Source organism: Agelaius tricolor, unplaced genomic scaffold (assembly GCF_023055355.1).
Source record: "Agelaius tricolor isolate 1412-34295 unplaced genomic scaffold, bAgeTri1.0.p SCAF_27, whole genome shotgun sequence".
Classification (NCBI taxonomy): Eukaryota; Metazoa; Chordata; class Aves; order Passeriformes; family Icteridae; genus Agelaius; species Agelaius tricolor.
The window spans coordinates 8,047,593-8,075,346 of record NW_027269287.1 but is presented as its reverse complement, the minus strand read 5'-3'; the positions used below and the strand labels follow the sequence as shown (position 1 = coordinate 8,075,346).

The window sequence follows — 27,754 nt, the reverse complement described above, 5'->3', positions numbered from 1 at the left end:
AACTAAAAATAAATGGGGAGGGAGGTGATGGTGACCCATAAAAGTGATGCATCAAGTGAGGAATCACAGAATACTTTGATTTGGATCAACACCTTCCACCAGATCAGGTTGCTCAAAGCCCTGTCAAACTTGGCCTTGGAACTCTGCCAGGGATAGGGCACTCATAGCTTCTTTGGGCAACCTGTTCCAGTTCCTCACTACCCTCACAATGAGGAATTTCTTCCCAATATCTAATCTAAACCTGCCTTCTGTCAGTTCAAAGCTACTGCCCCTTGTCCTGTTGTGAAATTGGTGGTCTGAGTTGGCAAGAAAAGGGTGCATGGTGAATGGCCAAGGAAGCCCTCAAAACCAATCCAACAAGATGTGCCCCCCAGGCCAGGTATAGGCACACAAATAAGGAAATGGCTCTGGAAAAGTCTCTCACACCCTCTTTCAGAACCCAGCATGTCAGAGGGAAGTATATTAGTGTGCACATTAGGTACAAAAGTGTGCACAATATAGGAACCAGCAGGAGTTCAGAGGTCCGCGTGCAGCCACATTCATTCACAATCACAGACACGTTGTGAAATTGCTGTCATGTCCATTACACAGTGTAGGTATTCTGGCTTTTTATCAGCACAGGCTGGGAAGGTGAGGAGTGGGAGTTACTTTTCATTCCAGCAAAGGGAAGATGATGAGGGGATCAAAGCATCTGGCATATAAGGAGAAGCTGAGCAAGCTGGAACTGTTCTGCATGGAGGAAGGTTCTTGATGATGTGTATAAATGGCTGAAGGGAGTGGGAGAGAGACACAGCCTCTTCTCAGTGGTGCTCCATCACTGGACAGTATCAATGCCCACAAACCAAACTACGTGAAAATTCATCTGACCACAAAAAAGCACTTTCACTGTAACTATGGTGACAGCCAGGGCCAGATTGCCATGACAGGTTGTGAAGTGTTCATCTGTGGAGATATTCAAGACCTTTCAGGACATGGTCTTGGGCCATGTCAGAGGCCATCCTCAGAGGTGACCTTGTTTGAGTAGGGAAGTTAGGCTTGATGATGTCTCCTTGATTAGGGAGGATAGGATGGCCCTGCCAACATCTGCCACTCTGATATTCTCTCAACTGAAAGTACTAATATTTCTCTCCTTTTGGTCTATTATTTGTTAGGGATTTTTTCAAAGTAATTTAACATTTAATAGAAGAATAATGCACATTCTTGAAGGTACCTGTGAATGTTCTTCTGCCATATATATTCACATGGAAAAGTGATCACTTCACATCTTGCATTGATATTTAATACTTAGAGTCTTTAAGGAAATATTAAGTAGCCAATTTCCTCTTGAATTTAAGAGATGCACATGTCATTGCATAGCAAATTATGCTAAACAGCCAGGAGTTAATGCACCATACACAATTTTTTATGAATTTGCATAGTAGAGTGTATATGCATATATATTAAAAAAAACTACCTTTTAAGTATTATATAAAGTGACAACAAGGCATCTTCTAATTTCATTGTAGGTTTTCTCCTCCATAGACTTTGATGATTTATATGTATATGTTTCTATTAGAAGTTAGAACTAGCCTTGCTTAGGATTAAATTTTGAGAACAGAAGAAAAATAATTTTATTAAAGACAGCCTTTTATTTTAAGATTTTAAGCAGTTTTCTCTGGGTACTTTCCTGTAGTCCTCCAATATGATGACTCAAATCTTCATGTGTGTTCTGGAAATTGCCAAGTTAGAGAAAAAAACAAAAGTGAAAAATGGGAAGAATTATGCTTATGAATATATCCATCCAAGAGTGAATTCTTTTTCTTCACTCAAGAAAAGGTGATCCGCACAATGAGCTTGAGTAGGTCATAGAAGCCCAGCTCACTTCCCCATAGGAGATTTTTTCTGATTAGAATCCTATCACTTTGTTCTAGGAGCCAGGCAACAGTGTCTGTCAGAGCACTGTCAGGTGGATTTGTTGCTGCTTCTGTTTGGGGCTAAGAGTCCCACTTTGCAGTACGTTCAATGCATAAATTAACTCTAACAGGAAAGTGCCTGACTTTAACCAGCTGTTTGTCTAGAAGTTGAAAACTGAGTTACCAGGTAAGTTAACAAAGCAGGAACTTGATTTTTTTCCTGTTTCTTCACTTTATGATGTTAAAGACTGTGACCTTACAGTCCTTACATTCAAAGACTTTCATATGCCGATGAATACAGGACAAACACCAAGTGCTTCAGATCCCTTGCCAGTGTGGTGCTTTGGGGTTTTGAGCTTCAAGTCCAGAAATTCTGTTCTGCCGGGGAATCTGCAGAGATTTCTAACTGCAGCTAAATTCTTGCTGAATTATTGGAAAAGAATTCTTGTGAATTATTGGAAAAAATAAATGTCATTGCCCCAGTATTCTGGCTAGACAGTGTCTGGAGTATGTCATTTGCACAAGATACAAAAGGATGTTGTCAGGTGAGCAAGTACATCTTGCCTGCCTTCTGACTGTACTTTCCTGAGAAGTTTTGCCTCTGTTATGATAGCAATGGCAGCAGCCACAAACCCCCCCCAGCATGAGGGCTGATTGTTTTTATAAAATTATTTTCAATGTTACGCAGAATTGATTTTACCTTGTATTTTCTAGCTCTTAACTAATCATAAACTTTGCCTTCATTCATTATCAATAAAGTTAGAAGGGCTTTGACAGATGAGTTGTAATCTGTATGTTTGGGCAGGGTGGGTGCTGTTGAAGAACAAGGACTACTGGCAAAATGTGACTGAATATTATGTAATTCACTAAGAATTATTGTTGTCTCCACACAGATGTTTAGGTTTTTTTCTATGTGATCCATACAGTCAAGAAATAAATATATAATGTAGTGCTCCACAATGGGACAGGATGGGTTTTCTTTTAATATATCAGAACAAAAACACGAAAGTGCAGCTTAATCATGCATTTAAATATTGTTGATCAAATCTAATTTTTATGACTGCACATAATCACTGAAGCTGGACAAATTTGCTCTAGATTGTGTCATAATGTTTTCTGCATTTAAGTGGAGAATTATCTTTATGAAACATCCTCTCCATAATTTGCCATTAAATGTGACTTGAACAGATCAACATAAATCTTACATAAAGGTTATTTAACTAAATGTTGGTACTATAAATATTTTGAATGCATTGGGCATCAATTCAATTCAACAGTCCCACAGTACAGTATGTAAAGATCTACACTGGCCAGTAGGCATTTCTCTTCTGCAGTGTAACAGAAAAATATGGTGCTCCAAGTGGCTGTCTGGGCTACACATAAAAGAGGTTGTCCATGCTGCAGGCATAATTCCTGTGCCAGAGGTTTGCTCACAGTAGCAGAGTATGTAGTATACTCCTTGGTAAAACTTTACATGCCTGTTCTTACCCCAGCAACAGCTGCAATACCCAAATGCACTACAGAATTGGAAAGCCTTGGCTTGTTTTGGCAATCTGAAGAGAAAGGGCCAAAACCAAAACCCTGCTCTAAATATCTCCAGCATTCTTTTAAAATTGGATCTTTTTTTCCTGTCAGAAACCAGCTGGATTTTAATTTAAATTTTGCCACCTTTTATTTCCACGGTCTTTCAGTATTGCTGGCATCTAAAATAAAAATTGAAGTTCTTAGCACAGAGGGAGCATTTTTTTGTATGAGACTGTTATAATGATTTTCTTTTTTTTGGATTTGCCTGAAGGTTTAAATGGCAACAAGATTCCTAGACAGATTGTAGTGGCTATTATAAATAATTGGTACTACATAACCTAATATCAATTTAGTTTCTAGAAAAAATTCCCATAGTTATGTGAGATTTTTATTAATTTTTGTTTGACCGTCTATCACTTCAGCACATTTTCATTGAGCCAAGACTTTAGGGATTTTTGGATTTTACAGTATTTGCAGAAATATATAAATACCAGGGAAAAAAATAGCTAACTGAAATTACAATATGTGTGTTACATACATTTTCACCTAAAATATGAAATATAAATTTTTTGTACCAAAAAGTTAGTCAGCTTCAAATCTGAGTGTAATGGAGCACACCCAGAAGCTTATATAACTTGGATAAATGCTATTTTATGACAGAAGGATATCTGCTTCTACTAGAATCTGGAAACAATATATTTGAAAAGAAATAATAATAACAACCTATAATGAGACATTGTGTTCTTTATAAGATAGTTTATCATAAGGTTTTGCCTAAGAATTCTAGTTCACAATATTTAGTGAAGGTGTTATTTTTAATAGTCCTGCATAGTAATCTTTCACTGATTAGCCAAGCAAAGAATGCAGTTGTTTTTATTCTGCTGAAGTAAAAATAACTGCATTCTGAGAGATCTGACATTTCAAGTGTACAGTACATATTGAAGCCTTTAGATGGAGACATACTTCAAATAAACAGCTAATATTCAGTTCACAGTGCATTGTGTAAATACAAAAGAAAGCTAAAATAAATGAGAACCAAATATTGAAAGAAAATGAAAGAAATGTTATAGTACTTGTACCATAGTAATGTTAAAAATTACTTACTCTTAACTACATTGGCAATTGAATATTGAGGATGTATCAAGCTGGCAACAGCAAAAAGATTACACATTCTTGTATAATCAACTGTATTTATGACTGAAACATGTTCCCAAGAAATATATTATACTGTAAATAAAAATTCTGTTGTTGACATTACAGAACTCAGTGTAATCAGCAGCATGCATCAAAAGGCCTCTGATAGCCATAGGAGTCTCATTTCCTATTAAGAATCAGACTAAATTACATTATGACCCCTTCCCAGAATAAGCTAACAAAATGCATTCTGTTAGAAGAAATAATTTGAGTGCCTATGTAAAAACTAGAAAGTAATTTAGTAGAAAAGTACTAATGCTTTTTTTATTCTTCTGTCTTCTGTGCTGCAATATATTCACTGTTACTGAGAAGCTTATCACACTAATTATCACATCTAGTAGTTCAGTTATTCTAAGTTCAAAACTTATAAATCTGGTTGGACACAGATACACTGAACTCCTAAATCAGAATCTGGTAATTTGATTTTTATTTTCCTTAAAATGTGGTATAAAAGTTGGACATTTTTATGAAGATTTATCTTCCGTAAAGTTTCTCCTTGACAATTCCATAAAAGAAGCAGACATCATGTTGTGAAGATGAGCACATAACTGCTGCTGTAGTGATCTTGTGGACAATGGATATCTTTCCTTCAAATTAAGTACCAGGAAATTATCTGAAAAAGCTCAAGTGCTTTTATGCATCCTTCTTAATCCATACAAATTGCATAATTTTATATTACATTTACAGCTGTACACTGAGTTGCATGGTTCACAAACTTACAGTACATTTCATGTCAGGACAATATGAAATCCAAACAGTCCTGAACAGGATAATTCTGACTATTTTTATTGCACATCTAAAATACATTTAGATGCAATTTGGAACCAAATTTCACCCTCACTTTTGATTTCTTTTATAGTTTTAATACTTATGTATGAATATACAAATGTTAGCAGATATTTTGAAATCATATGTAGATATTTGGTGTTGTTTTTATTGGAAACTACCTAGCTTTGAAGGACTACATCAAGTAAGATCTAAGCAGATTTAGAGAAGTTCTAATGAGGGGCATTGAAGTATTAAGGTAACAGTCATCATGGCTTTCTGCACAGTTAGTGCCCTTTTTTCCCTCTTTTCTTTATATTACATCTCAGTGCAGAGCAAATACCTGCTATTATTAACATGTAAAGACATCAGAGTGTCTAATGTGCAGGGGTTTTTTTTGATCAGCTGAAAAACATAAAACAGAGACTATTATTGATGCTTTGCACACAATGAGAAATGATAGGTGATGCTAAGAGAGAAGGACCTTTCATTAGAGGTGGTGTTAAGTTTCAGTGTATCACTTTACCACTGATTCTTTAGATTCAGGAGGTATTTCTAAGTCCTCTACAGCTGTAGGGCTTTGATTTAACATGCCTGTAACTAACTAGAATCTAACTCTGCTTTGCAGGTGTTGAGGTTAGAAGTCAAAGTGAATTATTTTCTCAGCAATTCTATCCTCTTTGTTAGTCAGTAGATCTTTACAATAAATGCAATTTGTATTTAATGTCAGTTTACTCAGAAAACTGCATTGTAGCCCACAGATGCTGAGGTTTTCTTTGGTGTGCAAATGTGATGGTTGTGCTTCCTTCTGGTGACTGGGTTTATGGCATCTGCTGTGACAGAGCAATGGTTCTCCAATCTTATATGGATTATGAGTTGTACGGTATTTTTGGCCTGCATTTCTTGAAGATGTTGGGAATGGATCAGGAATAATGGCAGTACATAGGAATTAGATTACATGCTGCTTCTGATTTATAAGCTTTTAATAGGCATGTATTGCAGAGGAAGGGACTTACTTTCCAACATTTAAACATCATCTCCTTACCTTTGGCTGTGAAGTAGCTTACGTGTGGTATTTGAGGCCATCTATGTGTGGGGTTTTTTTTAATGTTATGTGTATTCACACAACATTCAAGGGACAGTACCAAGAAATTTCTTTCAAGACCTTCTACCAGTATGCAGCATATAAGTCTGTGACAAGTGATGTTACAGAAGGTCATGTCACTTTTAGCTGCTTGCATTAGATCCTTGATTTCCCTAGTGCCCTTCCATTGTTTGATTAATACTACTTGATTTCAAACAAGTTATCAGAAGGCATCATTTAGAGTGAATGTTCTAAGGACAATGTAAGATTTTTGCCACAGAACTTTTATTAAAATAAATGTAACATTGCGTTTTATCTTTATGTGTTTTATTGCCCACCTTCTCTCTCCTCTTCCTCCTTCTCCATCATGTCCCTTCCTCCCTTATACCTCCTCCATGTATAATGCTTGACATAAGGATCCAAATAACTACTGTATTCCTTCCAAACAGAGTGGCATGTGCACTTTATTTGAAAAGAAACGAGGTAGAATCAAAGGATAAAAAAATCCATTGTGGGTTTTTTTTCCTACTGTATTCTTAATACAATGTTAAATTGGAACCTGTGTTCAGATCTACCGTACCTCTCTTGAACCACCTTGCTTTGTTCTGGATTCGACTTTACTTCAGTATACAGCTTTTGTAAGGCTTCAGTGTTCCAGTGATTCATATGTCATGATGAATCTGCTTTCCTTGTTTTAATTTGTGGCCAGCATTTGTTTTGGTGATTTAATGAATTGTCTTATCATATCCATATTGCCTTAATGGTTGTGTATGTTGGGGTTTTTTCTTTTAACCCCTTCTTTTGAATTTCAAGACAAGTGAAAGCATGGGCTGTGTTTCATATGCTTCAAAGAATTATTTATGCATCTTGGGTATTGGCACATTTTCATTGCATTTTATTTTGCGACAAATATTGAATACTGTTTTTCTTCCCAAACAATTCAGTACTCCAAATCTAAAGGTAATTGATAGCGTGGCTAAACTAGAAATAGAGCATAGAAGGAGCAAATAGAGCAAACAATGGAATGGAGGAGATGGAAGTCAGGGCTTAGTCTAATACTTCAAGTAATTTCAAAGGACTTTTTATGCCCTTTGAACAAGTTAACGTCTTGCCTCTCTACAGAAGCTTGTAAAGTAGTCTGAGATCCTTAGATATGGGAAAAAAAACCCCACACCCGAATCCAAAGTGTTATTATCTGGATAATTTAGAATTATTGTCATGAAGTTATTTCTGTGAGGTGCCCTTATTTACAAGAATTTTAGAGAACTCCAGTTCAACTAATTGTCACAATGCTAATTTGAATGCTAATGTGAGATAGGCATCCTGCTATTCAACCTTCCCAAGACAATGAATTTCTGGATGTACATAACAGAAATGTTTAAGTGTCTAGGGAATGTTAATGTTGAAAAGTAAGAGACCTACTGACTTTGTGAGCTCTGGGCATTAGGCAGTGTGTGAGTCAACAGATCTGATTTATATCTAGGGCTTTAGTCAACTAATGGTATAGCTAAGTGGGTGTTTTGCATGTGTGTTTTTTTGCAGAAAAACTGATCTAAGAGAGTTTCCATCTTGCTGCAGCCCTTAACAGCTTGTTTTCCTCTTCCTTTCTCAGTTTACCATTTTCTTTGTAGAGCTGGTAAAGCTGCTCAGTAAACTGGGTCACTGGAACCAACTGCATTAAAGGTTTGAGGATGTGTGTTTTTGAAGAGCTCAGTTACTCCAGTGATGCAGTTTACAGCTCAGCTCCCCAAAGACTTTGAACAGCCCAGGGAGTATAGCAATGAGCAATCAGGAGAGGAACAAGAAGATGATGCAGGTGCATGGGAAACAGAAAATGCCTTTGTTTCCAATGGTCAGTGGTCAGTGAAGACTGGATCACTCAGACACCTCTAAATGGGATGTAAAAGGTATATTGAACTAAGCAGGAGCTACATCTGTTTCAGCAACATGCTCTCAACATTTCCCTGTGATCAAAACTGTCTTTGATCCCCCTTCTTTGAGAGATAAGCAGAGTTGGCCTAAAAGGCTGGTGCCAGGCTGCAGTCAGGCTCCTCCTGCTAAAATTGTTATTCTGGGCATGGAAGAATTCAAGAGTAATTCCTTCATTTCTCAAGTTATGCTTCCTTCTCATGCTTTAGGACATGCTTGCTCTTTATGGTTTCTTTGCATTTCTAGTTTTATCTCATTCACACCTCCAGGACAGAGCAGCCAGTAGGCAGAACTGGAGGTTCCCCTCCAAATTACTGTTGTTACAGTGCTCTGTGACAGGGTTCGAACAAGGAGAAATAGCTGAAACTGCAAATGTTTTGAACTGTGTGGGTGACTTTCATGTATGCACAGTGCTCTACTAGATGGGCATCTTACATCAAACCATATGTTGTTTACTCATTGCATGGGCCCATGTAACATGGCTAATTGGGACCTTCTTGATGGTAGAGCTAACTTTGGGAAAGTAGAAAGATTCACATGCTTTTATTTTTCAGGTATTCTTTTACCTGAATTTAGTTCTTGGATAAAATCCCTTAAGTACTTGTACGTGGATGTGGGAACACCCTTGCAGCATTGTCTGAGGGGGTGGCTATGAAGTTTAATTTTAGTGTGTTGTCTTAAATCACAAAAATTGTTTCATATCAGTGAGTTTTACCTCCACTTTTCCTCTTTATGCATACTTTATAATACATAGTATAAAATATTTGCACCCATAATAGGACACTGGGCTGGTTGGATCTTTGCTGACCTTCATTATGGATTTTCTTATATCCTAATAGGTACTTATAAATATATATACATAAAGATATAAAGAAGCTAACTATTTTTGGTTATAAGGAGGTACAGCTTGCTTTCTGTCAACAGAGACTCCTTCTGTTAGTGTCATTGATCACAGTGTTGAGAGAGAGAGATATTTAAGTCTGAATCTGCCATGGTCCATCTTTGGAAAATCATTTGATCTCTCTGTAAACTAAACTTAGTGGCTTATTTCATGCTGATGGCATGATTAATAAATATTAATATTCGTAGAAAGAATTTAATGTATTTTTATATTTCATGGTGTTGGACTGAAAAACTATATACAGAAAAATACGTAGATGCAGACGTGTGGCAGGTGCAGCTTGCAATTAATGTGCATAAAGTTAGATGCACAGATTGTACAAAATTATTATTAAAGAAACAGAGGGCTAATGTTGATAGAGCATATGGTGTATATCACTGTTGAACATGATAAGGAGATAAGCTACTGTGAATTTATTTCTGGCTTTGTATTCTTCAATAATCTCTTGGTGAATACTGTAAATTCTATTAAAAGTGTTGACCTTTTATGTAGGTAACCATAAATTTGAAGTGAGCCTGTGTGTGCTGCATGGGCACCAGTGAAGCTGACAAAGGATTCTTTAGTTAGAGCTGGCATACACTGAATTTTGAACTACCTTATAAATACTGAAATTGTCAAGCAAGCGTTTGCAAAGGAAGGGTTTTCAGTATATAATTCCCCAATGTAGGTCAATTAAAGTTATAACACTTTCCTAAATTTGAATCACTAGATCAAGTGTTTTTTCCTAGTTGTGCATTTTCCCTCTGTGCATTTATTTCAAATGTTAATAAAGTTTTCATCTACAAAAGGCTTAGAATTGACAGAACAAAACTCTTTCTTTTTAAATGATGACAACTACTACTGTTTCTGTCTGCAGGTAGTGGAGGACATGCTAGAGGACGAGGAAGAAGAGGATGACAGAGATGACAAGGTAATTATCTTTCCTAGCACTTGGGTATCTAGGGATGGGAGAATTTAGACATGACACTATTTTTACAGACAGTTAAAAAAAGGAGTTGATGTGTTTTAGTCCAGAAAATTGGACAGAGTTGTTTATCATCCTATAATAATAGGTATAGCATGTTGAGGGAAAGGTTAGAGGACTATAAATCTGCTTTCTTTTTATTTTTCTGTTTTTCTTTTTTTCTTCTTCTTCTTTTTCTTCTCCTTTTTTTCATCATCATCTTCTTCTTCTTCTCCTTTCTTCTTCTTTTTGCTTTCTTCTTTCTTCTTCTTATTTTTGCTTTTTCTCTTCCTTTTTCTTTTTATTTTTTTTTCTTTTCTTGGTCCAGAGCTGGATCAAATATTTTTTTTTCTGCCAGGAACAAGAGTATCTCTGCCAGTCTGGAACTTGATAGCTCTTGTGAAGACAACAACAGGTTTTCAAGGACAAAAATTCCTCCTGTCTTTAGTACTACAAATAGGGCTGCATTTCAGGGGGGAAATGGTGAGGAAATAGCAACTCTATGCTGGTTAAAGATGGAATATTGACATCTAAAATTTTCATAGAATTGCTGGATAGAAGAATGTTTTGGACTTCATATGACATTTAAATAATCACAATTCTCATAGATATCCCTTTGATTTGAAGTTCGCATTGTGGCCCTGCAAGCTGGTAAACCACAGCAAATCATTCATCTGTTTGAGTGGATGTGATTCAGTTTAGATGCTGCCAGCTAGGTTGAGGATTGCAACCACAGTAAATAACTCATTTCTACATATCATTGAGCCAAGCCATGGGGGTTCTTGGATTGGTTGTCCCCCAGAGAGAGGGAAAAAACAAAGAAAATAAATCTGAATGACCTTGCACCACTGAAGCAATGGCTAGAACTGGCAGGATGGCTTTCTGGTAAGATGAGTGAAGACAGCCCAATACTTGCTGGTATTTTCCTATCTGAAGGGTGATATTTGTGGAAGAAAATAAAAGGGAAGAATATACGTAGTTTTACAATAACTCTGTATTAAAATTCAGATTATTTTGACCTTCGCAGATGTTCCCCCACTTCTGTTGTAATATAGCATATTTTTTTTTCTGAGAGGAGAGAAACAGTGCATCTTAATTTATGCTCTTGACCTTTTTTTTCTGGCTGAGATGTACATTTATACACCCCTGTAAGAATTCATATGCTGGCAGCAGCATTTGAAATGTCAGAAAATTCACTGTAATTAGTTAATTCCCTCAATGATTATTTTTCTGTTAGCTAACACCTAAAATGTAAGAGATGATAAAAAAATAAGAGTACTTCCTTGTTCCATTGCCAGGTCAAACACTTTACAATTTATATGAGAAATTCTTCTGTACATCACCTAAATTAGCTACCTAATCTCATAACACTGTACTAACAAAATCTTCTTTCACAAAACACATATGGGATGGGTTTTGATGTTAAATGATGTGAGCATCCATTTCTAGCAATAAAATATATGATTGATTGTAAAAGTCCATCATGTAGTTATGGAGGGCTTGAATTTAATCTCAATATGCTAGCTTTGAGTCATCATTTGTTTTCTGATAGACACTGATTCACCATCCATTTGAGGCCATTTTCTCCTGTTTGTTTCTGCTTTATTATTAGATCTGGTGCAAATGTGTCTTACCAGTAGTGTGTGTATTCCTGGATATTTTAACCACTGTGATTAGTTCACAAAGAATAGTACTTGACTGCTTGTAGATTAAACCAGCCTGTGTAGTTACTGCTTAGTGGGTTTTGGAAATCGCTAAACAAACTGCTTTAAAAGAGAAGATGAAGGCAGAGGTCAGCCCCTCCCTCCCCCCAGTTCTCTGGTGATTCTCTGAGAAAACACCCATAATTAGAAATATCACTCTAGGTTTCAATGTTATGATCTAATATTCAGCTTTCTCAAACTGACACCAGAGTTCAAACATTTTTTTAGATCTAGTTACCAAGGTTGAATTAAAGTGAGTACTGACATTACCGTGTGCATTCAGTGAACCCTTTTATTGAATATTTAAGAGCTGGTTTTTTATACAGAAAGTGTTAAGGTTGATTTTCATAAATTCAAAGCTGTCTTCATTATTGCAAATGTTTTGAGCTCTCAAGATTAAATATGCTGTTTGAATTGGAAAATAAACCCTACACTTTTTAGAACAAGCATGTATAGACTACTCTGTTTATTCAGGATGTTTGCAGTGGGCGTTATTTTGCACTAGGTTAAATTGTAAATAGTAAGCACATGGTGTTAGGATTAATTTGTTTGTTGTTAGAAGCTGTTTTTCCTGTCTGGTGCACTAGACATACTCTCAACTCCTGCTGTTCCTCTTACATCTTTTGACTAAATGGAGGTGTGCAGTTTTGTGTTTAGTTCGTGTGTGTTTTCTTAAAGCTGTATGCTAAAGGAATTTTTGTGAGAAAACAAATGCATGTTTTGTAACACCAGCTGGTAGTGGCCTTTGGCTTTTATTATTTCTCTGGTTTTTTTTCATGTGGTATAATAGAAAACTCAGGAAAATGGTTCTCCTTATGCGAAGAAAGTTACAAGATTCATAAATGTGCCAAACCCTTATTTTCATTAAAACTGAAGCATATGTTGCAAATATGTAAAATATGCCCCAGCCGTTTGACCATGCCCAGTGTCTTTGCTCCCTGATTACCACAAGGAAGCTATTAGTCCTGTAACCTTTGGACTTTATGATCAATAGGGTATTACATGGCATGGAACTGGAGCACCTGTTTTCCATTTAGTAAAGGCTCCTTGCAGGCTTTACCTAAACCTAGCCATATGTTTTCACTTATCAGATTGTTGGGTGATTATGAAAAATGCCTTTCTTTAGAGCTGATTTGGGTATCAGTGACTTGCTACGTGACGACCTCAGTGTGGGCATGCCCTGATGTAGGTTATGTCATGGACAGACATGGCTCGATGTCCCCAAATTGCAGTTATAGAAATAGTAAACTGAGGATGATGAATGCCAAAATATATGAAATTAGTTAATGTAATGCATTTTATTAATAATGGTGTGTAATACTAAAAGCAGTCTGACAAGATAGATTTGCACTACCATGTCTCATTCTAATGTTCTGGATTTTAGTAACTTTTTTCACCCTCTGCTGCAGTCAAGACAGGACTGTTAATTTAAGGCCATGTGATGTGGTTTTTTAGTGGAGAATCTTAACTTTCATCTTCACTTGCAATACGAATAATGAACTAAAACAGCAGGTATGCTACTTGTATTGGTTACAAAGTGGTGCTTAGCAGTGGAACACTTTTCTCTTTTTTCTTCATCGTCCTGTTAAGTATTTAGGAGTTTTAAAAGATGTCATTTGCTTGGCTCAGGCATTTAATACTAGTTTTTTCAAGAAATAGCTTTGCATTCTATATGTTCTATGTTTGCTAAACCTGTGTAAATCTGTAAACAGATTTACAGTTTAATCTGATTTCTCTTTCCTTATTTTTTTCTTTTGGCTCCTTTCCAAACACTGGCTTATACAATACCTTAGCAAATATGAGTCAGTTAAATTACATGAAGTCAAGTTAACAATAAGCTATCAAAAGGATTTTTGTGCAGTTAAGTTATAATAATGTAGCAGTCAATATGGATAATCTATGTATCTAGAATTTGTCTGTGTAGCTAGGATTTAGTTTTTAAGAATTTTATATATGCTCTTCACATGCTTTATTCTTTTAACAAACTCCAGGTAAGATTTCAGATAATCTTGAAGATTTCTCAGGTCAGCCTTTTCCTGGAAGCCCTCAGCACACCACAGAATTAGGCCATTGAAAACTGCTGCCACTGCAGGCATAAAGAGAGGAAGATGCACATTATGGACACTTTTGTTTTACCTTCATTTAACATTTTATTATGAAAAAATATTCAAAACATTTGCGGTTTTGGTTATTCTTTATCCTTTCATTCTTCAAAAAATTCTTTGCAGTTCTCAGTCAATGAAATTGCGCTTCAAGATAACTAAAAGCTTTTGTAATGAATTATAGTTGAATCAAAATAAAATGTGTTTTAAAGCTTCTAATCATTACTGCTGAGAGGTATCAACTTTGTTCTCAAGCCAAGACAGTATCCTGTCTCAGAAGTATGCCCTGCATTTTGAGAGGAGATCGTGAGGAGGAAGAAAGATAGCTCTGATGTAACCTACATTTTTATATTCTATAAAAGAGAAGATTGTAATTTATTACAGTGGCAGTTATTTTCTATAAAATAAATCGTGGGGAAATGATACAGAGAAAGAGAGACTGGAGTTAAAATTCCAGAACAAGTAAATCTATTGGTCCACCTATAGTTTGATTCTACCATTATATTCTACATGAACATAGCATCTAAATACTAACTGTAAATAAAAAGCCAATAGCAGCTTCCAGTGAAAACTGTAGCTATGTATGAATCTGTTATCCTTTCAAAGCTTAGCTTATAAAACTGTGTCTGCTTACAAAAAAAACTCTACAACAGGGCAATTTACAGTAAATGGCTGCAGAAGTCATACTTCTCAGTACAGTTTGGTTTCAGCTCAGTTTAGTTATTCATGGAGAGATGTTGATAAGAGGTGTGTAGTTTTAATAACAGTTGTACATAATGTATGGGTTGATAGTGTAGACTGCTTCAGCCTGTGCTCTGGACTATCACCTGGTTTTGATCATTGGATCACCCCGAAGTCACAGCCATGAAGTTACTTTTGCTTGGATATACCTTAGATCCTGTGGAGCCTTTGCATAGAAAGTTTCACAAAAAAGCAGTTTTCATCCTGCCTTGTAGTGGGACATCATATAGTCTTCATCATTAATGTACACATCTTTGAAAACAGGTACTTGGACAGCCTTCTGAGAGGTTTCATTTTAATGAGATCAGGTTTCTTTGTCCTGGTGCAGTCTTGAAATACTATCAAAAACAGTGAAGTAAAATAAGAATTAATGAGATCAGAATCTAAGACTAATATCTGAAGTTCAGCATTTGAGGAGGGGTGTGTGTGTGTGTGATAGTCACAGGGGGACCATGGGTCTATGTCTTGGTTTGAGACAATTTAAAGAATACTCTGGAATGAGCTGTCTCCTTTATAGGTTTAACCAGTCCCTTTCCACCACTAAAGAATGAAGGAAAGTAGAGATAAGTGAAAAAAACAGCAGTTTACTAACAAGCGTAACAGCAATAGGCAAAAAATAACAGCAAAATTGCTATATCTCGAGAATAAAGAGAGGCCCAAAAATGTTGGGGACATCCCTCCCCTCCAAGATGGTGCTCTGCAGCCGAGTGCGTGGTTCGAAGGACCAAGCGAAAGGTGGTGTCAGCTTTCCTCCTGCCCCCTCCCCGCTCTGCTCATCTCCCCGACAGCTGGTATTCTCTGGATCGAGGGGCCAGAACCCGGGGAGGGACTTCACCTTCCTTGCGGCAGGAGGCGCTGGACAGGCGAGGCCGAGCGCTGCTCGGGGCCGGGGCGGCCCGCGCTCGGCTGGGCTGGGCTGGCCGCGGCCGCTGCTACGGGGTGCGGCCTGCACGGCCCGGCCGAAACTGAAACAGCCCCTGGGAACCGCCCCAAGGCAGCCTCTACGAGACGAGAAAAAAGGGGAAAAAAAACCCCAAACAACCGAAAAGAGAACCCAGAAGGGGAACAAAACCTCTGCCTGAGCAACGAAAAGCAAACAGCGCACGGCAAAAGGCAGGTTTTAAGAACGCTCCCTAAACCACTGCCCACACACAAGGTCCTCGTTTGAAGGGTCTTAAGGGAACAAGCTTTGGGCACAGAAAGATGTGGAAAGTACAAACATTATGGATTACCTCAGGACAGTCTATAAACTGTTTAATGAATTACACTTACCCTTGTACAAGGTGACCAATATAGTGTGGGTGATGTTCCTTATGAAGCAATCCAAGTATAATTCAATAAATTATTAAATCAGATAAAGAATGTGTCTAAATTATGTTAGCTATTCAAGAATGAGACTTAATATTATTTCATAATGTAACTAAGCAGATTTAAATGCTTTGAGGCCAAGCTGTTTCACCTAGGTCCTCAAAAAGTAACTTTAGGGTCTAATTAAAAACATCTGTATGGTCTTCTCCATGACTAGGAAGAGAAATAATAAGTGTGAAAAGAAACAACCAAAGCCCTTTACTGCTGGGTTTACTTTGAAACCTTCGTACGTGTGCAGGTTGGTTTCTACCTTAGCTCCATATGATTTCAAAAGTGATGAGAATGGACAATCACCATTCTTCATTCTCTAACAGAATTTCTTTGAAGTAGTTTCACACAGAATCATGAGATCTGAGTTCTGTTTAAGCTACTGCCATGAACCCCTTGCAACTCTAAGCAAGCCATGATTAGCCAGCCACCTGAATGTTTCTTCAGGTTTATTCATTATTCCATTTTTTTTAATCTTCCAAAGGACAGCCCCAAACACCTTTGGAGAGATGCCTTTTGAGCATTTTCTACAGCTAAGTGTAGATCCCATAATACACAACAAATCCTCTGAGTCCCACAGGAAGCAGAGATGTAAGGTCTAAGTGTGGTGGGTTGACTGTGGCTGGATGCCAGGCACCCACCAAAACTGTTCTATCGCTCCCCTCTGCAGCTGGACAGGGGAAAGAAAATATAACAAAGGGTTCATGGATTAAGGTCAGGACAAGGTGAGATCACTCACCAATTACCATCACAGGAAAAAGAAACTCAACTTGGGAATATTAATGTAATTTATTACTACCAAAATCAGAGCAGAATAATGAAAAGTAGAATAAATCTTAAAACTACCTCCACTTTTCTCTCCTTCCCAAGCTCTACTTCCAATACTTCAACAGTGCAGGGAGATGGGGAATCACAGATTGTCCTTACCACTGCTCAGGAAGAAGAGTCCTTTACCTGCTCCAGCATGGGGCCCCTCCCACAGGAGACAGTCCGTGACAAATTTCTCTACCCTGAGTCCATCCCGTAGGCAGCAATTCTCCACGGACTGCTGCAATATGGGTCACTCTTCTGCACAGTACATTCCTTTAAGTACAGGCTCCTCCAGAGTGGGTCCCTTGCAGGGTTAAGAAGTCCTACTAGGAAGGCTGCTCCAGCAAGGTCTCCTCTCTTCATGGGTCTGCAGGTCCCTGCCAGAACCATGCTCCAGCATGGGTTTCCCACAGAATGACAGCCTCCCCTGAGGCATCCACCCTCTCCAGCATGGTCTTCATCTGGGGCTACAGAGAAATCTCAGCTCTGGCTCTTGGAACACCTTCTCCCCCTCCTTCTCCACTGACTTTGATGTCTGCAAAGCTATTCCTCTCACATATTTTCATTTCATTTTCCCCTGGCCACAAAAACATTTGTGCATTATCTTTTTTTATTTCCTTCCTAAATACATTACCATAGAGGCATTACTGTCACTGCTGGTGGGCTCAGCCATGGCCAGTGTTGGGTTCATCCTGGCTGGTATTGGCTCTGCCAGACACAGGAGAAGCTTCCAGGAGCTTCTCATAGAAGCCAGCTTTGTAGCCCACCCCTTCCAAAACCCGGCTGTGCAGACATTACAGTAAATACAACTTTGGAAGCCTTGTAGAGAAAAGTGATGGTTAGGATTTGCTAGCATGAGGTAAATGCTGCATGGACCCAGTTGCCAGTGGAGCAAGGTTGACACAATTTATGTGGATGAGAATGAATGAGAAGCAGAGGTGATGCTGGGAAGAAGAGGGTGCTCAACTGCATGCAAAATGGATGCTGCATTGTAGTCTGGATTTTCAACTGAGATTTGATGCTGAGGCTTGCACTACAACACAGCTGAAAATCCACAGCTTAAGCTAGGTGTTTGACTTCACGAATAGGCTTCTGAGGAAAATTGCAACCTCAACTACAAAAATTTGCCAGGACAGTTGATCAGGCTTTGCTGTGCTTTATGGAGGAAAATACAGGAATATGGGAAAATAAACTGCAAGATTATGCGAACAATACGCAACATGCATTTTGTTTACAGTTTGAAATATCTGTGTGTCAGTGGAAAATTTTATATTGTTTACTTCATGTTGATGTGTGGATTAGTGATAAAGTTGCAGGACAGATCATCTAGGCAAAATATAATCCTGACAAAATGAAAGAAGCACCTGTGCCCAAAGTATTCAAGAACAAAATTCATCCTAGAGCAATGTGGTATGGAATTAAAAAGTTGGTGTTGTGCAGCAGCATCTAGGACACATCAGCATGGTACAGAGTGGAGTCTGTCTCAGATGTAATCTGCTGGCAGATTAAGAGGCAAATTTAGCATAAAGGTTTTGGACAAATAGTGCATACTGCATACTGCTTTGTTCTGTTTCTGTTTTCTTCTGTGGTAGGAATTGTATGCATTTACTGATAACTACTAGGAAAGTTCCAAAAGTAAGAAGCATGTCCAGGCTGCTCCTATCTGGACTTACGAGAGGTCAAGCACTGGGACCAATTGCCAAGGAGGGCAGTGGTTTTTGTATGGATTTACTGATTTTTCTGTTGAGTTGCATGCAGGAGTACCAATGCCCACCCATGATCCCTTTTGGAGCAGCTGTGAGCTGAGGAGTCTGCAGGAACTAGAGCTGGAACTGCGAGAAAGAGTAGGAGAAATAAGATATCAAAATAAACATAGACAAGCTAGGGAGCAGGAATGACCAGTCCTTGGGCAGGCAAGGACATGATGATGCTGGGACCTGCATCAGGAGAAGGCAAGGAGGCAGGGAGAGGCCCCAAAGCCCAGGTGCAGGTGTGCTGGGGTAACAGGTGTGGATTGAGGATTCAAGTAGGAATGTGCCCTAAATCTCCCATAAATTAATTTCAGAGCAGTTGGCTTTGTCATCTCAGTAGTTCTTTGAATGTAGTCTTCTGTGTACAATTTAGATAGATTTGAAAATTAGAATTTCTGGCATATAGAAAAGCAATAAATGGTTGTTTTAGCACTCTGACTTGCTATTAAATGTGACTTAAGGACCAGCGAGGTATCAGTTTTATCTGCATGATCAGCAAATGCATGTTTGACTGGTTCAGGAGAAGTTGAGGTAAATGGTAGGTTAATGCACAGCTGTAGCAGTCTGATAGTGCAGTGTTTTTATTGATTGTCTCAGTAAATGCACCAGGGTATTAAGTTTGCTTGTCACAGTGCTTAGTGCCTGGGGTAGTTGAGCAAGTTACTTTTCCACTGAGTTGACCCGCAAGTCCCAGAGTCTTTCAATCAAACTCTTTAGATTTCCTACACTGGCAATTCCTTTCCTTTTCTAATGGGCTGTATTAAAGAAAATGTGTCACCTTTTGCACCATGTAATACTAAATCAGATCAGAATTCATGCACAATTATTTCAGTGGAAATATAATATTACAGACTTGCTTATCTCAAGATAGCATATGGAAAAATAAACTTCCACAGCTGATTTCCTTGATTCTGCAGATAAGTTATTTGTAAGTAATTGAGCTGAGAAATGTATATGGATTATTTTAATACATATAAAAATATATATAAGAAAAATTACTAATAAAGATTTAAGTATTGGGTTTTTCTTCTTTCTCATATTTCCTTTCTCTTTTCTATATTTTCTTGGCCTGCTGAAGTGCTAAGGTAACTAAGTCCAGGATGGGAAAAACAGATTTACAGAGTTATCCTAGTAAACTGTTTTTGTTCTGAAAGCTAACGGCTTTAGAAAATCAAAATGGATACCACTCCTTTACATGATGTCATAGATACTTTAATGCCAGAGTAACAGAGAGCTCTGAGAGAAAAGAATTCTATTGAAAAAGTACTGCTTTTGGTTAGTCTTTAGCAGAGTGAATAAGTCGGGACAGCATTGCTAATCTGAAGCTTTCTTGCAATCAGAAATAGTAATTTAAGATCAATTGCTCAGCAGATGTGTGTTTTAGTATTTTACACAAAAAAATTATACAATTCCTCCTACCCTCAACATAGCCAGCGCCTTGCTGTGCCTTTAATGCATGGTATTAGCTATAATTCAGAATTAACTATGGAAAAGCCATTTGTTGACCTTTACTTACTGTTTGAGTAAAAATTTAAATACCAACAGGAGAAGAAGAGTAGATGGAAATTCTTTTCCGCTGCTAATTTGTAGTTGGATTTTTTAAAATTTGTAGCAAATTTGAAATTTGTGCATATGTTCACACCAAAACATCTCCTTTTGTATTTTCTGTATTCATAGGACTACTTTCCTTCCCACTCTCAAAGAACTAATGCTAACTGAATATTTTAGATCAATACACAGCATATAGTGAAGATCAAGAAACAGTTTACTCAGCTATTTTTCTGAAGTATAATACACACCCCTGCATTTTGATAGAAGAATGGTTTGCATAGTAATAGTTGTGGTTCCTGTATAGTCTATTAAGATTAAGATTTTATAGTCTGTTCAGGGAGTGCTTGAAGCTGCATTATCAAAAATTGCATTATATAATAAGAGTCAGTTTGTTACTAAATAATTGTTTCAAGCAGTTCTTACATTGTGTAATCCTTTTCACTGATCTACCTCAAGATATATTGATTCAGAAGAAAATGTATTTTAACATCTTGATGTTTTTAGAAAGAAGAACTTAATGCTGAATTTTGAAGTCTTAATGCATAAATACAGAAATGTCATTCCCTGAAAGTGTTAAAGATTTTTTTTCCCCCCAGTGAAATGTTGTCTGTTTATTGAATATTGGAGTTTCTTTGTTTTTGAGACTGGCTGCCTCTGAAAGGTCCCACAGCAGTTTGGTCTGTGGCCATGTTTTCCTCTGATGTCAGTTAGACTTTTTAGAACTACCATACTGCCAAAAAGGTCCAATCAAAAACTATCAGATTGAAAAGTCGCACTTCACGCTGTTGAAACTCCCCAACATAATTTGGTGAGTATCACATCTGTTTACAAATCTTTGAATGTGTATTTTTGAATGTGTTCAAAGGACAGCACAACCCCTCCTTAGGAACCTGCTGGGAGAATAATATAGGGAAAGTTCAGCCAATTTTGCAATTCAAAATTAATGCTTTGATTAGGACCTCAGTTGTCACTGCAGATAAACACTATCTCTTGAGTTTGTAAACATACCATTGGCTATTAAAAGCAGGTCAGCATTACAGTGCAAGGAAAAGTAGAACAATATACAAGGTTTGATGAAAAAAATGGATTTTTTTCTGGATTACCAAATCAGAGTAGTTATAAAATATAGATAATAATTGTGTAGGGTTGGAGTAATTAATTTTTCATAATCTGAACATGAAAAACATTTAGAAAAAAATAGTATCACCTTTAAAAAAAACCCACTAAAATAAAAGAATCTGCAGTATGTGACATATTGCAACATATTCTTATATCAATGTTCCTTAACATTTTGAATGAGGTTATTTTAAGGATGATGTCTATAATGGCTTCCAGGGAGTTAGAAAGGATGTATTTAATCAAGGATAAAACTTTAGTTTCAGCAGAACACTGGTTAAAATCATGCTCTTACAATATCCTGCTTTGGTTTTCCCATCAGAGGTGGAGGGGGGTTAGTCAAGGATGGGGAGCACTCCAACACTGCTATACTACTTTGACCTTCCTGAAGTGTTGTTCTTTCCCTTTAGAGATGTTGATAACACCCAGGCATTATACTTTTCTTCAGGTCTCAATATCACTGTTTGGAGTTGTATCCCAAAAAAAATCTAAGGACACAAGTCAGGAGCATAGCCAGAGCTCTGACACAAGGTTATAAAGTATTATATGCTAAACACGTTACCTGTTTTTGGGACACTGAAAAGTGTATGTGCTTAGGAAAGCTTTATTTTCTTCTATTTCTGTTCTTTTTTCCCCCAAATAATTCATCCTACTCTTATGTTCTCACAGAAAATTGAGACTCTGAATATATACACTAAAATTATCTCCACCATAAACTACATATATTTCACAGCATTTAGTTGTTTTACAGGTTGAGATGCTTATTTAAACCTCTTCAGTGGTGGCTGAGGTTTTTAAAATGTTGATTGAAAGTAGTAACTGTAAGGAAAATTGAATGTGGTGTGGATGAGATTAAAACACAGTGCTGCAAAAGAGAAACCTTCTGTTTTGCTCCATAAGATTAGTCATGGTGGGGAGGGGAAAGCTCAGTGCAACTCTGTCACTGAAAGCAGCCAGGGAATTTATACAATATAAATGGGAAATAAAAGAGTTGGAAACACATGGCCATGCAGAAGGGTGTAATAGGTAATAGCCTCTTGCTACTGAGCAGATCTCAACCCTTCTGATGCTGGAGTCATCTCCTCTGGAGAAGATAATTGTTTTTCTGCCCCCTGTTTCAAGGTAGACTCATCCACTGGGGATGCTGGGACCCAGCAGGCTCTGCTCTGACAGGTGCCCCCTTTCCTTTCTAGGACAAACAAGAAAAAAAGTCTTAATGATGGTAATTATTTATTAATACTAATAATATAACATATTAATGTCAATTAATTGTCAGTAGAGCTACTAATAGAGAGCTTTATCCATCTCTCTGTGGTGGAGAGCAATCTCAAAGACAGCCCTGGAAGGGTGCCCAGTCAGGTTGTGCTATCCCCAGGAGTCACAGGATTTTCCCAACCTTCCCTTTGTGTTATTGTAACACAACAGAGGTGTCTTCCAGATACTGGAGGGAGATGCTTTGCATACTACACACATCTTTGCTCCTTTGGTTTTGAGTAAGGCTTGTCAGCGAACTCTCTTGGTTTCTCTCCCTTGTAGCATTATATTAATATTTCCCACCATGTTAGTATTTTCAGCTGCACAGGAATCAAGAGCATTAAAGTCAAAACAAAGGTGGTGAGATTTTGGGGGCCAAGGCAGTGCAGTAGGGTGCCCCGTGGGAGTTGTGTGCTCAGTAATGCCAGCTTCTACAGAGCTTGGAGTCCTAGTGAAGGCTAGTATCTCAGGAGGAGGAAGAAATTACTGCACAGTACAGAGGTACTGACTTGTAGTTAGCTGATTTCTACCTAAAAAATAAGTAACCCCAAACACCCCTGTACCACCACCACCCCCGCCCTCCCCTCTTCTGTATTTTGATATGTAATCAAAGGTTCTTATGTGATTTTCAGTTTGAGATAGGGTTGAAGATATTTAGGTATTAAGATTTCTTCTCTTCCCCGAGAACACCAGAGCTCTTCTTACATACTTGGTTTGCACATACTATTATACAACTGTACAGTAAAAATTAATCTATTTCAAGCTATGGATTGGCAGAGTTCACCTGAAGGAAACATAAAATAGGTCTTACAACATCAGGACTGGTGCAAGTGATTAGTGTTGCAACCATGGGCATGTCAGATGTTTTCGTAACCAGTCTCAGTTTTTGTAACCAGAAAAAAAATACACAATATAATTAGACATTTATTCACCTAGGATGGGAATGGTTAGCTGAAAGTGTACTTGCAAGGCTTTTTCCTTCTAAAAGAAATCAGTGCTGTCACTGGAAAACATTTTTGTGACCCTGTTTGTTCTGGAAATTTATTTTTACTATAAGGTTAAGGTGTTTTCATATCTGTACAATCCTCTATAGAAAGTACACAACAGTGTACTACAGTACTTCTCAGTATTTTTGTCTAGGCTAAAATGTCAGAAGTTTAATGATTCTGTCTACTGATTCCTTGTTCTACTACTACTCCTCTGAAATGTTTTAACAAATGTGCAAGTGCCTCAAATAGTAAATAGGAAAGGCTTCAGCTCATAGAATCATATAGAATAGTTTAGGTTAGAAGGGACCTTTAAGATCATGCATTGTCTATACTTAATTTTCATAGTAAGTTTTGCTCTGTATTCTGACTTAAACTTGTGTTCAAGTTCTAAAAGATATTTTTGAAGTGTCAAATTTTTGTGTGAAATGATGCATAGTTGTCCTACCTAGTACCTTTCCTACTAGGAAAATGATGGCATATGTATTTAATTCTGCTGTTGGTTTTATTAAGTTCTTCATACTAATGCTACTTTGTCAGCAAGGTCCACTGGTGAGTTTTCCATTGAATGGAAAAAAGAAATTTACTTTTGTCAGCTTTATTTCTGCCTTTCAAGTTGTTAGAACATTTCTTTCTACAGTCTTATAAGAGTAATTAAGAGTCTCAATTTACTCTCTCTAGACCATTCATTATTTTGAGTATCTTGATTATATTCATTCATCTTCTTTGTAAATTAAAATGTCCTAGTACTTTTTATTGCTCATCATCTTAACTTTCCTCACATAATTTTCATTATTTCAAATATCATGTCTGCTTTTCTGAATTTGATTTTTTTTTTTTTTTTTATTTTTTTTTTTTTTTTTTTTTTTTTTTTTTTTTTTTTTTTTTTTTTTTTTTTTTTTTTTTTTTTTTTTTTTTTTTTTTGATTCAGTACTTTAGCTGAAATTATTAGGCTTATACAATGGCACTCAGTAAACTACTAGTGTTAGTAATTCGGTTAACTTCACTATATTCCTCAGAAGTTTGACATCACATCTTTAAGTAATTCTGTCACCTCCAAACTGGGCATCTCAACCTTCCTTCTTTTTGATCTAGATTTATAAATATGTTAAACATCGTGTCAATTATTTTTACAATTAATCTTTCAGTGTGTATATATATAATAATGCTTTTTACTTCTTTCTCCTTGCATAGTTATTTTGATATCCTTTTTCTTTTAGCAACAGCCTAACATTTATTTTAAGCACAATGCAAATTATCATTTGCCCTCTCATTGTTTATTGACTGCTTTAAAATTCTGAAAAGTTTCAAGAACTTTGTAATAACTAATTTGCAAATTTCAGTGTATGGTACTCAAAACAACCTACCCATTGACCTTGGATTTAAGATTTAATGGTAACTTCTTGTGTGTGTATTCATTATAGAAGACCATGGTGAAGTTTCCATAGGGTTTATCTGCTTCAAATCCAGTTTTGGTAAAAGAAGTTACAGAAAAAAATCAACAGAATTAATAATAACAAATTATCAGGACTGGATGATGTTTGCTTAAAAAACTCTGAAGGAACCTGGGGGGAGATAGTTGAAACACTAGCAGTGGTGTGGGTTCTTGAAGCTTATGTAGGTGCCACATAAGAGTGGGCAAACTCAGGGAAGGAAAAGGCATTGAGAATAACTTGGAACAAACAGCTGTGGAAACTCCTGCCCCACCATTCTCTGAAAGTCTGAGAAATACTTTGAGAAGTTGGTATAACTGTTTGACCTTAACGTGCTCATTTCTCTTGGCTGTTCTGTTTCTGCACAAGTCCACCCCGTGTTGTGCATGAGCCATCCTTCCATCTGTTTGATAGCAAAGAACTGTGCTAAAATAGAAAAGGTTATTTTTAAGTATCACACAAAGCTGCCGCTTTTCAAAAAGCTGTTTTAATCCAGTGGAGCTGCTTATTATAGCCTCTCAGATAATTGTTGTGCCACAAAGTCTAAGCACCTCAAGTGTCTGTATGTTTAATCCCAAACTGTCAGACTAGAATAGCACAGTTTTCTAGAAGAATGGCACTTGTTCTCTTCCATGTTTTCTCTGGGAAAAGCTTGAATATGGTATTACCTCCTAGCCAGTTGTTTCTGTGATAAAAATTTCACATCCCTTCTCCCTGCTTACTTAGTATTGCTGTGCCCTAGATATGACAAAGCGCAGATCCAGGAGAAATAATGAAATCTACGGAAAGCAGTCACAAAGGAGAAAAAAAGATATTTTACATTGTCAGCCTTATTCCCTGCTGTTGTTGGACTGCAACTGGGTACTCAGTTTGCAACCAAGGTTGAAAAGCCTTTCAACTTTATTTACTAGACAATAAATAATACAAAGACTACTGAAAATTGATGAAGAGAGCTGTCATTGAATTCTTTCAGTGTGGCTGGTGGTTGCTTTTCTGAGTATCACAAAAACAAGCAATGAGCTTAAAATTTTGGAAGAAACAAGCTTTTTAAGTATGGAGGGCTAATTTGTCCTCTCTGCTGAAAAGGCCTATGTGAATAAAATAAGCTATCCTAAACAGTCTGCACCTTGTTAGGGATGATGCACTATACAACACGCACCATCAGAGCAGCAGTAGTGGAGCTGGAGAAGCAGGAGATGGCACAGTACTTCTGCATCTGTGGACAGCTGGTGCCAGCAAACCTTTGAAGCTGATGCCTTCCTACATGGATCCCTGGCAGTTGTGAAAATGATGCAAAATGCTCAGGAATTTAGGAAGGGAGAGAGGGTCTTCAATTCTCTTTACAATTTCCTGTTTTCTCAACTGAAAATAATTCTGTGTTCAAAAGCATCCCCTTTGAGCAGGGATGCATCATGGGTTGAATGCCAGCTCTTTTGCAGCTTTTCAGGCTAAGTGCTGTTGGGTGCCCCTTTTTGCTCATTCTAGAATCTGTCTCATTCATTCATTTCCTTAATGTCCAATATTCACTCTGAATTGTTAAAAAGCAATGATTTGTTAGTTTGCTGTCAGCTGCAGGTTTCCCAGCCCTCCTCATCTGGCATTTGTATATTTGTTGATCTTGGTACTTTAAAGTTTTTAAATAGGCACTATGCAAGTTAGGAGATGATGGGAAAAAAAAAGGTAAATTGGGGAAATACATGTCACATGGTTAAAGTCCTTTGCTTATTTATTTCTTCAGGAAAGCATATAAATTCTGTTCGATGCTTATTTTTTATCTTATATTTGGTACATCTCAGCAGGGCTTTTTCTTCTTTAGCTGCAAGATTTAGTATAAATAATATCATCTGTGACCCAGTATGCTTCCTGTGTCATGAGTGCTCAGTGGCCCAGTTAGTCATTCACGAAGAATGACAACTGTTTGTATTTCCTGCCATTTGTTTTATTCAGCTGTCATTCCAACATTGCAGTAATCATATGGTTTTTTGTATTTATTTTAACAACATTTTGCTTTCTTTTTTCCTTCTAAAGCAGCTCCATTCATTATTAGTTCAAGTCATCAAATCTTATTATTCAATTATAGAAGGAAATTCACTTTAAGTCACTGAAGACAAGCTTGTAGCTTTTTCTACATGTTTTATTGTGAAGTAACATCTATGCAGTTCACAGTCAAAGCCTTTCCCTAAGCTACACATATTTGTCCTTCTGGGAAAAAATTAGACATTTGAGCAAATAAATGCCTTTGAGCTACTAATTTGCTTTCTGATATTGTAGTCTGCAGTACATCAGCTGAATGTGAGCACCTCTCACAGTTTTTAGTCAGAGTGTGATTTATTGTGGTCCAACATAAATATGTACATTTTTACTTCTGAGAAATTAGCATACTGAAGCATATTTAAAATGAATGTAGAACAGACTATTGTAGTGGGCAGATATTAAAATAACATTGTTACAAATTACCTTTTGGGTTGATTTTTGCATATTCATTATACCACCACTATCTTCACTACACGGCTCAGATTTAGATCTTTTCTGAAATGTCAGTAATTCCTAACAAATTAAAAGGGGTGGGATTTGGTTTGTGGTTTTGGCTTTTCTTCCTTTGTATGGTTTTTTGTGTGTCTGTTGGGGATTTTTGGGGGACTTTCTTGGGTTTTCGTGGAGTTTTTTTGTTGGGTTGGGTTGGGTTTTTTTGGTCATTGTTTTGGGGTTTTTTATTTTG

General features: G+C 37.2%; 1 protein-coding gene across 4 annotated transcripts in view; it reads left to right on the top strand.

The window, feature by feature from the left end:
• MCTP1 (multiple C2 and transmembrane domain containing 1) overlaps positions 1 to 27,754 on the top strand; it is a 212,687-nt gene that overhangs the window by 165,377 nt on the left and 19,556 nt on the right. For 2 of the 4 annotated variants that reach the window (XM_071448671.1, XM_071448670.1), the window contains one exon: positions 10,146 to 10,199. In XM_071448671.1, coding sequence (XP_071304772.1) covers positions 10,146 to 10,199 — 54 coding nt within the window. Of the gene's footprint in view, positions 1 to 10,145; positions 10,200 to 10,560; positions 12,383 to 13,926; positions 14,054 to 27,754 lie in introns of those variants that run through there. The other 2 variants (XM_071448672.1, XM_071448673.1) reach the window with 2 other exon arrangements.